The 15,396-nt window shown below is 45.4% G+C and overlaps 1 protein-coding gene across 2 annotated transcripts in view; it reads left to right on the forward strand.

The window, feature by feature from the left end:
* Positions 1-395: 395 nt before the first annotated feature.
* Positions 396-15,396, forward strand: part of Lmtk2 (lemur tyrosine kinase 2) — an 87,848-nt gene continuing 72,847 nt past the window's right edge. For both annotated transcript variants that reach the window (NM_001081109.2, XM_006504825.4), the window contains exon 1: positions 396-811. In NM_001081109.2, the coding sequence (NP_001074578.1) occupies positions 709-811 (103 nt within the window). In that variant the 5' untranslated portion in view covers positions 396-708. The remainder of the gene's footprint in view (positions 812-15,396) is intronic.

Genomic DNA, 15,396 nt, shown 5'->3' on the forward strand with positions numbered 1-15,396 from the left:
AAAATTTCAACGTTTCCTCAAGAGCTTATCTGATATGAGGGTCAGCCTAAGAAGAAGAGGCTAAGAAAGTTCTGATAAGTGAAAATGAAGAAAGTAAAACCGGGGATAAAATACCGAGAACCATGTTGGTAAAAATTAGAAAAGAAAAATAAAAAGTAGGAGAAAGAGAGACAAAAGTCCCAGATTAAATTATGTGGGTTATTATGGACTTCTTTATATCTTCCTAAAATAATTGTCGATGTTACCTGCTGCCCACGCCTCATTCCTCTGTCTGCAGGGGGCGCACCGATCGCCACCTTGCCGCCTATGGCTGAGAGGGTGGGGCTCCCGGAGTCAGTATGGATTGACGATTGGCTGGTCCAGGTGTCGGTCCCGGCATCCCGCCTCAGCTCTACGTCACATGACGCAGCCCATCATGGCGGCGGGAGCGCGGCTGCCTGGGCCCGCGGCTCCGCAGGCTGGGCGCCGTTGCTGCTGTTGAGGGGCGGCGGCGGCGGCGGTGGCGGCGCTGACGGGCGGGAAGGATGATGCTGGCTCCGAGGCCAGAGCGGCGGATGCAGACCAGGAACAAGGTTGACGTTTGGCTAAAGAGACGTGTGTCCCGAAGCAGCCGGCGCCGGTGTCGCTGAGGCGGCGCGGAGGGCTGACCGACTGACTGAAGGCGGCGACCCGAGAGCCGGCCCCGTGGGGGACCGCGCGGTGGACGAGATGCCGGGGCCGCCGGCGTCGCCGCCGCCGCCGATGCTCCTGCTGCTCCTGCTCCTGACGGTCGGCTGTGCCCGGGCCGCGCCACTTCCGCAAACAGGTGCAGGTGAGCGGAGCCCGGGGGCTGCGGGGCCGCTGCGTCTTGCGGGGCGGCGGCGAGGGCGGCGGGCTTGCGGGGTTGGGCCACCTCTGCGGCGGATCGGAGGCCTGCCGAGGGCAGGAGGCCGCGGGATGCCCGCGATCTCAGGGAGATTTCTTGCCGCAGGGGCGTGGGATGGGGGGCGGGGGCGCGGCGACACGGTGGGGGTTGGGGAAGACGGCGGGGCGAGGTGGCAGCGATGGGTTCCCCTACCTCCCGGGGGACTCTTTTTCCCGGACTCTTAAACTTGTTGCCCTAAAGGTACCTCCAGCTTCTGTCCTCGACACTTCCTTTTTTTTTTTTTTCTTCTTCCAGATGTCACCTGCCTCTGGTGGCTTTTCTCCCGTCTTATTATAAGAACCGTTTCTTATTTCTCGTCATTCCTTAAATGAAACCAATGACTCGCGGAAGCTGTGCAGTTTCCTTGGCTCACCGAAACTTGTTCTAAAGTTGTAAATTGATTTTAGATGCTGTGGTTGTTGGGCTATTGGTTTATTTATCTGTTTATTTATTTATTTTTTCGGAATGAGTCGCTGGGGATGAGAAAGGAACAAACGATACATAATTTTGTTTTAGGAAGCTAGTGACTGGAGTAGCATAGCAGCTTTTGCGTATCCACTGACAAATTGGCCTGAGGGTAATTGAACTATTTCAGCGAGTGATTCTCTTTTCAAGCTCTCAGCCCTTCTGTATTTTCTGCATATAGTTTTGATTTGGAGTTTATAAATAAAACTTCAGCCAAAGAAACCATCTCAGAAATTTTAAGAAAAAAAAACAAATCTAGGCTAACTTTCCATCATTACGGCTTTCTTTCTTTCTTTCTTTTTTTTTTTCAACGAAGGGGGAGGTATTGACATTTCAAAGAACTTTAGAGGTTGGAAGAAAGCTTAAAGATAATTTAGTCCAATTTCTTCATCTTTTGCTTTGAGGATCCTGGAACCCTGGTGATCAAAAGATATACTCAAGGTGACACAGCCAAGTTGTAGTTAGATTCAAACTTAGGTCTTTGATTCACCTTGTCTTGTGATTCTACACCCACCTCCCAGTTTACTTAAAGTCTTAACTGTCTCTGGAACGCACCTGAGGTCAAGGTTTAAGGGCAGAACTGCCTCCGGTCAATATGGGAGTTTCAAAAAAATCTACAATGAAAGAGGTGTAATGGCTTCCAGAACTACCCTAGGTTATATGCTATTGAGTGCCCTTCAGTTGAGTATTAAGTGGTGTGCTTACACTATATAATGTAGCACTGTGTTTGTGCTATCGCCTCGGAATCAAGTCTTTTTGGTGACTTGAGTGTTCTGAGTCAGTGGATAAGATAACTGAATGTTGACAGAAGTCGATAGTCAACCAGGATGAGAGTGGACATTGCAGAAAATACCGGGGAAGCTGGGAAAGATTATATAGAAAGGTAGTGATGTTGCTATGTAAGGATATTGACATTTAAATAGAAAATTAACACTAGGTAGCACAGTGGATACAGTGTGTGTGTGTGTGTGTGTGTGTGTGTGTGTGAGAGAGAGAGAGAGAGACAAGGCGATTCCAGAAACTTCCAGTAGTTCTTGTGCCTATCAATTTTTATGCATTTTGGCATATATGTGTGTGTTTATGTATGTATGTATGTATGTATGTATATGTGTGTGTATATATATATATACACATATGCATACATATATATATACACATATATACATGTATATGTATATGTGTGTATATAATTTGTGAAAGTGTATCTGCTTATCTATCTTTCTCCCCTGCATTTTATTCTATTGCCACACCATTTTATTTTATATAGGCTGGAATTTCAGAGAGCTGAGGTTCATTGAGGTCTTGTAAAACAAAGCAACCTGAAAAACATAAACCCATGAGTTTTTGACATAAGTGAAGCCCAGGTGATTTGTGTCTTTTGCACGTTTTCCTTTCCTATTTTGATCCTTGGAGGGAGCCGTATAAACTGTGTGTAAATGATGCATTATTAAATATCAAACATGGATGTATGGAATTGTTTCTCTGTCCAAATAGCTTATTGATATTACAACTGGGATAGATTTCTCACCCCTTCCCTCTTCCTTTTTCTCCCTCTCCTTCCCTCCCCCTTTCCTCTTCTGTACTAGGGACTGAACACAAGGTTTCACACATGCACTCAACCAAGGAGATACATTTTTTTTTTTTTTTTGATCAAGGGTAAAGAAACTTTCGTGTTAGTCACATTTATTGAGCTTAGTGGTTAAAAACGAAGGCTCTACCATGAAAATATATATATATATATGTATATATATGCATATAGTAGATAAAAGAGCAGTTATAACTGGGGTGTCTGATTAGAGACCTGTATAGAACAAGGCTGGCCTTCCCAAGTAAGGATGGGCCCATTGCATAGACCCTTTTCCCCCAATATGGGCTGGTTTGTGCCAACTCAACACAACCTAGAGTCATCAAAGAGGAAGGAGCCTCAGTTGAGGAAATGCTTCCATGAGGTCTAGCTCCAAGGCATTTTCTCCATTAGTGACCAATGCGGGAGGGCCCAGCCCATTGTGGGTGGTGCCATCCTTGGGCTGGTGGTCCTGAGCTCTGTAAGAAAGCAGACTGAGCAAGCCAGGGGAAGTAAGCTGCTAAGCATCCTCCATGGCCTCTGCATCAGCTCCTGTCTCGGGATCCTGCCCTGTGTGATTTCCGGTCCTGACTTCCTTCAGTGATGAACAGCAGCTCCGCTGAATAAACCCTTTCCTCCCCAGCTTGCTTTTTGGCCATGGTGTTTTGTTGCAGTAATAGTACCTAAGACGGCCTCCTTGTTCCTATTCTTTGTAAAGGTCAGCCTGTTTAATGGTGCCTTTGAGAAAGCCGACTTTTCAGAAATGGGTTAGGTGTGTGTGTCCTGGGGGATGTACTTTAAGCCAGGTGTGGCGGTGCCTGTTATCTGAACACTCAGGAAGTGGAGGCACAGCACTCAACGCAGGAATCAGGGTCAACCTATGTAGTGATGTCACACACAGTGAGCTCCAGGCTAGCCACAGCCGCTGTCTCTCTCTCAAAATACAAAATAACAACAATAGATACAGGAGGCTTCATTTTGTGCTTGCCTGTTTACCTGAGAAACATGAGAGTTGTGACTAAAGTTCTTTTTAAATTTTTATTTATTTATGTATATGGGTGTTTGCCTGCATGTGCATCTGTGCACCACATGGGTGTTTGGTACCTGGGGAGGCCAGAAGAGGGTGTCAGATCCTCTGGAACTGGAGTTATAGATGATTGTGAATAGCCATGTGGATGCTCGGAATTGAACCCAGGTCCTCTGTAAGAACATCCTGTGCTCATACAGCTGAGTCATCTCTGCATCTCCAGCCCTTTATTTCTTTTTCTTTCTTTTAATTTTTAAAAGATGTATTTATTTATTTTATGTATGTGACTACACTGTAGCTGTACAGATGGTGTAAGCCTTCATGTGGTTGCTGGGAATTGAACTTAGGACTTATGCTCACTCCAGTCAGCCCCGCTTGCTCCGGCCCTTCAGACACTCCAGAAGAGGGCGTCAGATCTCATTAGGGATGGTTGTGAACCACCATGTGGTTACTGGGATTTGAACTCAGAACCTCTGGAAGAGCAGTCAGTGCTCTTAACCGCTGAGCCATCTCACCAATCCCCTTTATTTCTTGAATGAACTTTTTAGGTTATATAAAAAGTGATAAGACTTCATTAGGGCCTTGTTATTCATATATAACTTTAAAGTTAGAATTAAGTTATGTAAGATGCCCTTGTTGTTCAGAGTCATTTTCAAGATTGGAAGTTGAAAGGAGTTTACTCACTGACTTATAGTAAAACTGTATAAATACGTGGGTTGCCATGCCCATGGAAGGTCGCTGTTACTCCCCTCCCCCTATTATTTTTTGAGGCAGAATCTTGCAGGATAGCAAAGGCTGTCCACCAAATTGGGGTCCTCCTGCCTCAGCCTCTGGAGTGCTGAGATTACAGGGGTACACTAGGCCTGGTGTATGGCTCAGAAAAGATTTTGTTATTGAATTGTATTGTGGGCCACTTTCTGTCTGAAGGATGATACCCTTTTAGCTGCCTCATGTCTGTGAGACCCTTTTCCTGAAGATCCCTGTTCCCACTACGTGGGCCCTTGCCATGGGTACTGAGAACTTGCTGGGTTTCACTTGGAAGCTTAGGGAGAGGGAGAAAATCCAGTTTTCACAAACACTGCTAAGTAGCCAAACTAAGGTTGTAGTTAGGTTCTCTCTGTTTGGTCATCAGATCTTTCTTAGGGAACAGGTATGAACCTCTTGTCCGAGCATGTGGATTCAGAGCACAGATCTAAGGGAAGAAAAGAAAGCTCCTATAGCAGTTGGTATATACGAATGTATTCCTCTGAGCCACGTTGTCTTGTTTCTATTAGGACGCTGGTTAGACAGGGAAACCCACTTCTATTGTTCTGCGGCATATTGGGTCACAGAGGACAGAGGAAGTTTTTAGCAGTTCCAGATAAAGGCCCTCCCGGAAGCCAGCTGGTGGGACTCCGCTGCTGATTAGACGTAGCTTATGAATCTGGTGCTCTTGGGTTAGATGCGGCAAGCACACTTGTATCTCCAACAAATTCCCTACAGTCAAGCCATTGCTTTCCAAAGTTTGAGTTTTTGTGTTAATTTTCACAGCTGAGAAATATTTTTCAATAGTCTTCTCATGTAGATTCTTAGGACTTGCAAATGGATTTAGGTTGGGATTGCTCTAATTGCTTTCACTTGGTGACATTTTTATGTCACCAAATATGCTGCTCTGTACCATAATCAAATCTCTGTCCAGTTTTGTAGCTGATCAGCAGTGAGGTTACCAAATCCTTAGAGCTTGCTGTTATCAGTGTGCTGACTGTTCATGCACTTGAAATTTGGAGAGTCCTTGGGCCTTCTCTGTCCCCTGTGGGCTGTGTCACTTTGATAACAGCTGTATATATATAAAAAGGACATTGTCATGTAAAAACAAAAGAAAAAAAAAAGAGGACTATCCAGGTTCTAAAACAATTAAAGGAAACGTCTTTGTGGCCAGGCGGTGGCAGCGCCTCATGCTTTTATTCCCAGTGCTGAGAGACAGAGACAGGCGCACCTCTGACATTTAGGCCAGCGTGGTCTACAGAGTCACAGGACAGCCAGGGCTACACAGAGAAACCCTGTCTTGAACCCCTGTATACACACACACACACACACACACACACACACACTCTTGTTGAAGTGGTTGTGGAGGGAACATGATATCCTAGGGAGAGCCTGGGCCTTCAGTTGGACCTGGGCGTGAGGTCTTTCTCTTGTGTTCCATTAGCTCTCCTGTAGGCCAGGAGAGGAGCTGAGGCCGGGAGAGCCTAAGTTCAAGGCCAACCTGAGCAATTTAAGAACCAGTCTCAAAAAAGAAAAAGAAGGGCTGGGAGCCTGGTGTGATGAACACACTTTTAATCTCAGTACTCAGAGGCAGGCCTGATCTCTCTGAGTTCAGGGCCACCGTGGTCTGTATACACAGTGAATTCCAGACCAGCCAGGGTCACATAGTGAGGCCCTGTTTCAAAAAAAGAAAGGGCTAGGTAGGGTTAGGGATGTGGCTTTGTGGTATTTGCATAAGTATGGGAGACCCTAGGTTCAAATTTCAGTACTGTAAAGACAAAGAAATCTTGGAGTCGGGCAGTGGAGGCAGAGGCAGGTGGATTTCTGAATTTGAGGCCAGCCGGGTATACAGAGTGAGTTCCAGGACAGCCAAGACTACACAGAGAAACCCTGTCTCAAAAAACAAAAAACAAAAACAAACAAACAAACAAACGAAAGAAAGAACTCTTGGGCCAGTTATCTGCCCTTTCTTGGCTCCTCAGAACTCAGCAAACAGAAACAGAAAAGTGGGGTCTAGAGAGATGGCTCAGCTATTTAGAGTACTCGTTAGCTCTTGTAGAGGACCTGGATTCGGTCGGTTCCTAGCACCCAAGTGGCGGCTCACAACCATCTGGAACTCCAGTTCCATGCGGGATTTAGCTTCTGCATACATATAAAACAAAATAAATCTTTAAAATAACCCAGCAGTAATAAAACCTATGTAAATGGTTGTTGGAGGGCCATCGTCATGGTGGTGTACCTACGTCTGCTTTATGTTGCACTTGTGTATGTTGTACTTTATGTTGCTCTATGTTGTAATGTAGAATTCTTCGATGCCTCAGATCTCCTTGTAAATTGGGTGGGTTGGCTAATCACAAAACTTTGTTAGTTTTGTTTTTTGAGACAGAATTTCATGTATCACCTCCAACTTGCTCTGTGGTGAGGATGACCTTGAACTTTCGATCCTCCTGCCTTAACCTGGGATTAATCGCAGGTGTGTTCCACCATGGTCAGTTTTACCTGGTGCTTGATGAGTGCTGCGCAAATGCTCTGCCGACTGAGCTACATCCCCAGCCACCAAGGGAGGAAGGATCTCTTAAGTGGTGGTTGCGTAACATGGGATATCTATTTTTACTGGATTTGAAAAATCTCTTGCTCAAAATACCTTGCTATATGGTGGCTGGAGACCTTGAAGGTGGAAAAAAAAATCAATCTGATAGGCTTATGCAGGCAATATGAACTGGCATACATTCATTCTGTTGGGGAACCATGCTAGAAATTGTTAGGATGATCTGAATTAGTCTGCTTTTATGTAATAAACCTGTTTTTAAGCTCTATGATGACTAAAGCTCTTGCAAGTGAACAATTGCTGGTTTTAATTTACTTAAAGGAAGCATGCACAATCTAAATTTCCTTAATCCCAAACACAGTTGCATATTTCGTGAAGCATCCCCAAAGGATGAATGCCTAAACCAAGCCGGGGGATGACCAGCCCAGGGCTGATGCTTCCTATTTTAAATTCCTGCTGGGAGATGGCTCGCTCGTTCTCTCTCTCTCTCTCTCTCTCTCTCTCTCTCTCTCTCTCAAATCATCCGTCTCTACAGTTTACCAGCAATGCTTTTTCTCTGCAGGCCAGCAAGATGGCTCAGTGTGTAAAGGTACCTACCACTAAGACTAACAACCCAAGCCAGGACCCATGCGATGGGCGTAGACAACAAAATTCCCACAAGTTGACTTTCAAAACTTTGCATCCCTTCCTTCCTGTAAATTAAAAAAATAAATAAGTATAATAAAAATTGCTGACCTAGTTGTAAAGAAGGACATGGTCTGGAAAGCTGGGCTGATGCTTCTGTCTGGGATACACTGCCAAGTTAGGCTGTAACTTGCAACTTTTTTTGCATCTTCAAGGGAAGATACCATTTTAAGAGCAAACTAGAGTACAAGTAAGTATTTGCTATACTTCTAGACCCGAGTTCAGTGCCCAGCATTCATATCAGGTGGCTCACAACTTACCTGTTAACTCCAGCTCCAAGGGGATTGGTACCTCTGCATCTTCTGTCACCTGCACTTAGATGCATATATCCACACGCAGACACACACTCCTGTACATAATTAAAAATAAATCTTAGGAAAGTAAGGAGAATAAATTAGAGAGCCACACTAGTGGTACACACCTATAAGTTTACCATCCAGGAGGTTGAAGCATAGGATCAGGAATTAGAGTCTAGCCTGGGCTACATAGACAAGTCTAGCCAGCCTGTGCTACAGAGTAAGTCTCTTGTCTCAAAACTAAGGGCTGGAATTGTATAGCTCATTGGTAGAGTTTAACGTCCTGAGTTCAGTCCCCAGAACTACAAAGGAGAAAGAGAAACAGAACACCGAGAAGCTAGAGAAGTATGGTAAAATCAGTGTGTTGGCAGGACAGACATAATTGCAATGATGTATTTTAAAATTGTGGCAAGTGATTCCCTTGGAACTGTGCCTTGGAATTACAGTTATTTGCCACCAAAAAAAAAAAAAAGCATATCAGAAAAATAAATAACCTTAGTATTTTTAAAAGGCAGAGGTTAGCATAGTGCAGCAGTCTCAAATGAGCTCAGTGTCAATGGGGCCTGAGATCTAGCGGGATGGTGGGCGTCTCTCATTTCCGTCCCACCTGAATGTGTCCATTCATGGATCCTCCTGAGCCCTGGCTGGAGTGGGGGAAGGCATGACATCTCAGTTTTGACAGTCTGGCAGATTCTGCATTTTGATATATAATGTTCATTTGTTTTAATATTTTAAAAAGCCTAAGTTACCATCAGTTCAAATAAACTGGCCAGGACTGTGCATTGTGGCTACAGTAGCTCCTGGCTCCTTGTATCAGGCCTCACTCAGTTTGGTAGATACCCATCTGGTGTGCTATGTGCTTTTCCTGTCTCCATTCAACACCTTCTATAGCTGGTGATCGCCCCATCTCTATCTCCCCCTGTGTGTGCATGCGTGCATGTGTACATGCCTGTGTGTGTGTGTGTGTGTGTGTGTGTGAGAGAGAGAGAGAGAGAGAGAGAGAGAGAGAGAGAGAGAAAAAGCAGGGGTCAAACCCCAGTGTTCCTCGGAATCTGCCCACCTTGTTTGAGACATGATCTTTACTGGCCTGGGGCTTGCCAGGTAGGCTAGGCTGGCTGGCCAGTGAGCCCCAGGGGCCTCCCTGGTGCTGGTATTGCAAGTGCTGAGGGTGAAGCTCAGGTCCTCATACTTGTGCAATACGCACTTTACCAACCGAGCCGCCTCCCCAGCACTTTCTTAAGAGCTCAGTTGACCTGCTTTTAGCTTACGAAATGCTCTGTGCAAATTCTCGCCTTCCTTTTTAAAGCTCTTCATAGACACCACTTCCTCCTAAATTCTTTGCTCTGGTCCACGTTTTAGAGATTCCGACCCCAGTAACAGGTTGCTGGTTGAAGACATTGCAACTTAGGTTTTGATTCTGTTTTTTAGCACTCAGCCAGACTTTATTGAGAGCGGAAACACACATGCGCACTAGCACACAAAGGGGCAGACTCGTGCAGCAAGGAGGGCTCACCAAGGATGCGGATCCAGGTTTTGATTTTTTCCTTTAAATTTAAGTGACACTTGAAGGTATAGATCACATTTGTACATCAAAACATTTTAAAGTAAATAAATTGTACACAGAAATAATGTAAATGAAATGGAAGGCAGTAAGGAAAATTTACTAGTAGGCTGGATCAAAAAGTGTACTAGAGACCTTGCACATTGAGTCCTTTCAGTTGGCTGGCCCTCTGCGTTGGGTGTTGTATTTCTAGTGCTTTGCATGGTATGTCACAGGTTGTAGATGCTGAGTCCAGTGTGTAGTGAGGATGATGAAGATAATCCTAAATTCACCAAGCCACGGTGCAGGGTTTGCACATAATAGGAAGTGGTGGAAGTCAGAATCTTACTACCCTTTTGCAATACTTGATTTTTCATGCAGCCATTGACCTTCAATTGGAGTGAGGGCATTTATAGCATGGTGTTTTGTTTTTGCTTTGTGTATATGTACATGTGTTGATATATATGAGAATACATTTGTGTGCAAGTATGCATGTATATATACTTGTGTTTGCATGTGTAGGCCAGAGGACAGCCTCAGATGTTTCTCAGGCACCGTGTATCTTTTTCACTTGAGGCAGGGTCTCTCATTGGCTTGGAACTAGCATGTGGGCTCAGCTGACTGGGCAGCAAGCTTCATCTATCCGCTTGTTCCCCTGCCTCAGTGCTAGGTTACAGTTGCATACTACGTTACCTGGCTTTGTATTTTTTTTTAAGCATATGGATTATGGGGCGGGTTTTGTGTGGTTGGTTGTTGGTGTTCAAGTGCTGAGGATGGACCCTGGGCCCTTGTATGTGCTACTGAGGTAAGTACCACCCTCTACACTTCTTCTTTTCTTTTTCTTAATTCCTTTTCTTTCTTTCTTTTTTTTTTTTTAAAGGTGAGTGCAGTGAACTTTATTGATGATATTCAAGAGAGTAGGGCTCCTGAGGCCCTTCCCATTATTGTGGGGGTCTGGGATGGAAACTGTGAGAGAGATGCTCAGTGTCAGGAGCTGAGTTGGGATAGGGACTCCTCAGCAGCTGGGGGTCTCTTTCTTGCTCTCATGTCCTTGCTGGGGTAGGTGGTCCAGGGCTTCTTACGCCTATGAGGGCATGTTGGCCATAAGGTCCACCACCATGTTGCTGTAGCCGTTTATTCATTGTCATACTAGGAAATGAGCTTTACAAACTTGTCATCGAGAGCAATGCCAACCCCAGCATCTAAGGTGGAAGAGTGGGATTCACTGTTGACGTCAGGCAGGAGACAACCTGGTCCTCAGTGTAGCTCAGGATGCCTTTCGGTGGGCCCTGGGATGCCTGCTGTCCCACCACATGGATGTCATTGCTGGAAGCTTTCTTCAGGTGGCACGTCAGGTCCACAGTGGACACATTCGGGTAGGAACGTACAAGGCTGTGCCAGTGAGCTTCCTGTTCAGCTCTGGGATGACCTTACCCACAGCCTTGGCAGCAGCAGTGGATGCAGGGATGATGTTCTGGGCAGCCCCATGGCCATCACACCATAGCTTTCTAGAGGGGCCATCCAGTTTTCTGAGTGGCAATGATGGCATGGACTGTGGTCATGAGCCCCTCCACAACACCAAACTTGTCATGGATGACCTTGCTGGGGTATAAGCAGTTGGTGGTACAGAAGCATTGGTGACAATCTTGAGCAGTTGTCATACTTCTCGTGGTTCATGCCCATCACAAACATGGGGGCATTGGCAGAAAGGGAGAAGATAATGACCCTTCAAGTGAGCCCTGGCCTTCACCATCGTGGGGAAGATGCCAGTAGACTCCAAAACATACTCAGCACCAGCATCACCCCATTTGATGTTAGCGGGATCTCACTCCTGGAAGATGGTGATGGCCTTCCTGTTGATGACTGTGCTGTTGAACTTGCCATGGGTAGAGTCATACTGGACCAAGTAGACTATGTAGTTGAGATTAATGAAGGAATCATAAATGGTGACAGTCTCTACTTTGCCAGATGAGTTGGCAACCCTGGTAACCTGGTGCCCAAAACAGCCAAATCCATTCACTCCGACCTTCACCATCGATGGTGTTTAAGGGACAAGGCTGGCACTTCGTGAGAAAGAAAATGCAGCTGTCTCTGGAAGAGGGAGGAACAGAGCCCTCTCCACTTTTTCTTATCATTAGCACCTTAGTACATTTGACTACTAACATTAATTACTACATTTGTACCAACCAGGAGCCAGCGTTAATGTGTTAGTATAGCTATGGTTTTTTTACTTAAGTCAAGCTTCTTAGTATTCCCTGAGATGCTTTTTCAAGTCTTCCAGGACAGCGCTCCCCCCCCCCCCCCCATTGAACACAGGACCGTCCTTGCATACACTAGGCAAGTTCTGTGCCACTGCACTCCGTATGACTATCTGTTTCTGACAGCCTTGACAGTTGACCTGTGCCTTAGGACTCTGCAGCTTGTCTGTCTGATTCTTCTGTTCTTATGAGAAAGGGTCTCAAGGTCACAAACGTAGGGTGGCCTTGAGCGTCTGGATCTCTGTACTTCTGGTCCTTCTGCCTTCACGTTCTGCATGCTAAGGTTTCAGGCTCCCTGTGCCATCTTGGCTTGATTATGGACAGGAGGAAGATCACAGAGATTAAAGTGGCATTCTCATCAGGCCAAAGGTGCCACGGACTTCCCGTGTGACCTTCATTGATCACTTTCTCCTAAGAGAGCACAGTCAACACTTACTGTGTGTAGAGTTCATTTATGTTCCACCTCCTTGTGAGACAAGTATCTCTCAAAGGTTTTTGTTTTTTAAATTTTTATTTTTATTTTTAGATGTGTGTGTGTGTGTGCATGTGTGTTATATACACACATGAGAATGGAGGCCAGAAGAGGGCATCAGATTCTCTGGAGTTACAGGTAGCTATGAACTGCTCGGTGTAGCTACTGGGGCCTTGAACTTCTGACCCTCGTGTTTGCATCTTTGCGGTTCTAGGATTGCAGCCGTGCATCAGGCGCTACACTCAGCTTGTGAGGCTAGGATGGAGCCCAGGGCTGCTTCCTGTGCACTAGGCAGGCACTCTGCCAACACAGCCAGGTCCCAAGCCTTCAGTCTGTTCCTAGAGGTTTTCATTGTATCATGGAAAATGCAAACACATGCAAAGGAGAGTAGGGTAGCTGAACCCACAGCGGACTCAGGGAAATTTATGGGCAGTCTTATTTCACCTGCACCCCTTTTCACACTAGAATCCTTTTATTGTTATGTAAATTTCAGTTCCAGCTTGGTTTCTTTGGAGCTGAGTGTGAGCTCTTGTGTTTTTTTATAAAACAGGGTCCTCCTTGCTCCAGAGTTTGTAGCATTTGCAGCTTATTTGTAGAATTGCAGCTGTTGGAGACCCAGACCAACCAACAGCATGAGATCAGAATTCTGTAGGTAGGAAATGTTCTTTGTAGCAAGTGTACTTAAAGTAATTTTCTGCTGCCTCTCCTCACCCTTATCCTAGCACAAGTGTTCTATCTAGATACAAAAACACAGGACTTATTTAATAGAGATTTGCTGGCTTGTTTGAACTGATAAGATTGAATTTATTTTTGGTGCTTTCTTGGGGTGTGTGTGTGTGTGTGTGTGTGTGTGTGTGTGTGTGTGAGAGCGAGAGAGAGAGAGAGAGAGAGAGAGAGAGAGAGAGACCGCGAGACCGTGAGAGCACATGAGCCCTGCTGAGACCAGGCTGGCCTTAAGCTCGGAGGTTCTTCTGTCTCTACCTCAGATGTTGGGATTACAGGCATGCACCACCACAGCTGCCTTCTTTACCTCAGATGTTGGGATTACAGGCATGCACCACCACAGCTGCCTTCTCTACCTCAGATGTTGGGATTACAGGCATGCACCACCACAGCTGCCTTCTCTACCTCAGATGTTGGGATTACAGGCATGCACCACCACAGCTGGCTTCTTTACCTCAGATGTTGGGATTACAGGCATGCACCACCACAGCTGCCTTCTTTACCTCAGATGTTGGGATTACAGGCATGCACCACCACAGCTGGCTTCTCTACCTCAGATGTTGGGATTACAGGCATGCACCACCACAGCTGACTTCTTTATGGTTTTTCTAAGATAACTTATTTTGGGACAGCCTAAAGGTTTCATGTTTGTTTTGTTTGTTTCTTTTCTTTCCTTCCTCCTCTTCCCAGTCTCCCCTTCCCTCCCAATCCCTGTCACCCCGTTTTAGACAGGGTCTTATTGTCTCCAGACTCCCTAGGCACTTCCTCTCCCACTGAGGCCAGACAAGGCAGCCCAGTTAGAAGAACATATCCCACAGACAGGCAACAGCTTTTGGGATAGCCCCCCTTCCCCCAGTTGTTCAGGACACACATGAAGACCAAGTTGCACATCTGCTACATACATGCAGAGAAGCCTAGGTCCATCCTGTGTTCTTTGCTTGATGGTTCTGTCTCTGAGAGCTCCAAAGGTCCAGGTTAGTTGATTCTGTTGGTCTTCCTGTGGAGTTCCTGTCCCTTTCAGGGCCCACAGTACTTCCTCCTATTCTTCCATAAGAGTACCCAAGCGCCATCCACTGGCTGTTGGTTCTGCATCTGTCTGAGTCAGCTGCTGGGTGGACCCTCTCAAAGGACAGCCATGCTAGACTCCTGTCTGTAAGCATAACATTATCATTAATAGTGTCAGGGATTGGTGCTTGCCCATGGGATCGGTCTCAAATTGTTTTTTGTTTTAAAATTATCAGTATGTGTGTATTTGTGTAGGGTATATGTATATGAATGCAGGTATCCAAGAAGGAAGGGACTTTGGATCCCTTGAAGTTGGAATTATAGATGGTTGTGAGCCATTTGATGTGAGAACTAGAAACCAAACTCAGGTCCCTTTACAAGACCAGTATGAGTTCTTTTATTTTTTAAAAAATATTATTTATTTATTTTTATTTATATTATACTGTGGCTGTATTCAGACACATATCAGAAGAGTGCATTGGATCCCATTACAGATGGTTGTGAGCCACCACATGATTGCTGGGAATTGAACTCAGGACCTTTGGAAGAGCAGTCAGGTTTTTTAACCGCAGAGCCATCTCTCCAGCCCCAGTATGAACTCTTAACCCCTGAACCGTCTCCCCAACCCTGTGTAGTGTTCTCATGAGCTGGAAGCAGATGATTGCTTAATTAGTTGCATGTCATTAAAAGAATGTCATAGACTTACACATTTTTAAAGCAAAATATGTACCTTGAATAAGAGTACTTACCTATAAACATCTATAGTAAGTTTTGATAGAGCAAGATATTTTATTTTATTTGAAACACAGTGTGAATGTATTCTAGGCTAGCCTGGAGCTCACTGTGTAGAACAGGCTGGCCTCAACATTGATCCTACTGTTCTGTCTTCTAAGTGCTAGGATTATAGGCATGTGTTACCATAGTGGGCAGCCTTCAGCTTATTATTACAAAACTGAGGTGTTGCGAACTGCTGGTCGTCTCACAGATGAGCCACAAAAGCCACAGCCCTAGGTTCTCAGAAGGCTGAAGTGGTAGAGTTGCTTAAGCCCAATAGTTCCAGGTCAGCCTAAGACCATGTCTGAAAGAAAAGTTGCTAAACAAAGTATTGTACAGATTGCAGATTTTTCTTCAGGAAGCTCAATAAGTCCAACTCGGGCTGCTTTAGA

This window comes from Mus musculus, chromosome 5 (assembly GCF_000001635.26).
Source record: "Mus musculus strain C57BL/6J chromosome 5, GRCm38.p6 C57BL/6J".
In the NCBI taxonomy this organism is placed as follows: domain Eukaryota; kingdom Metazoa; phylum Chordata; class Mammalia; order Rodentia; family Muridae; genus Mus; species Mus musculus.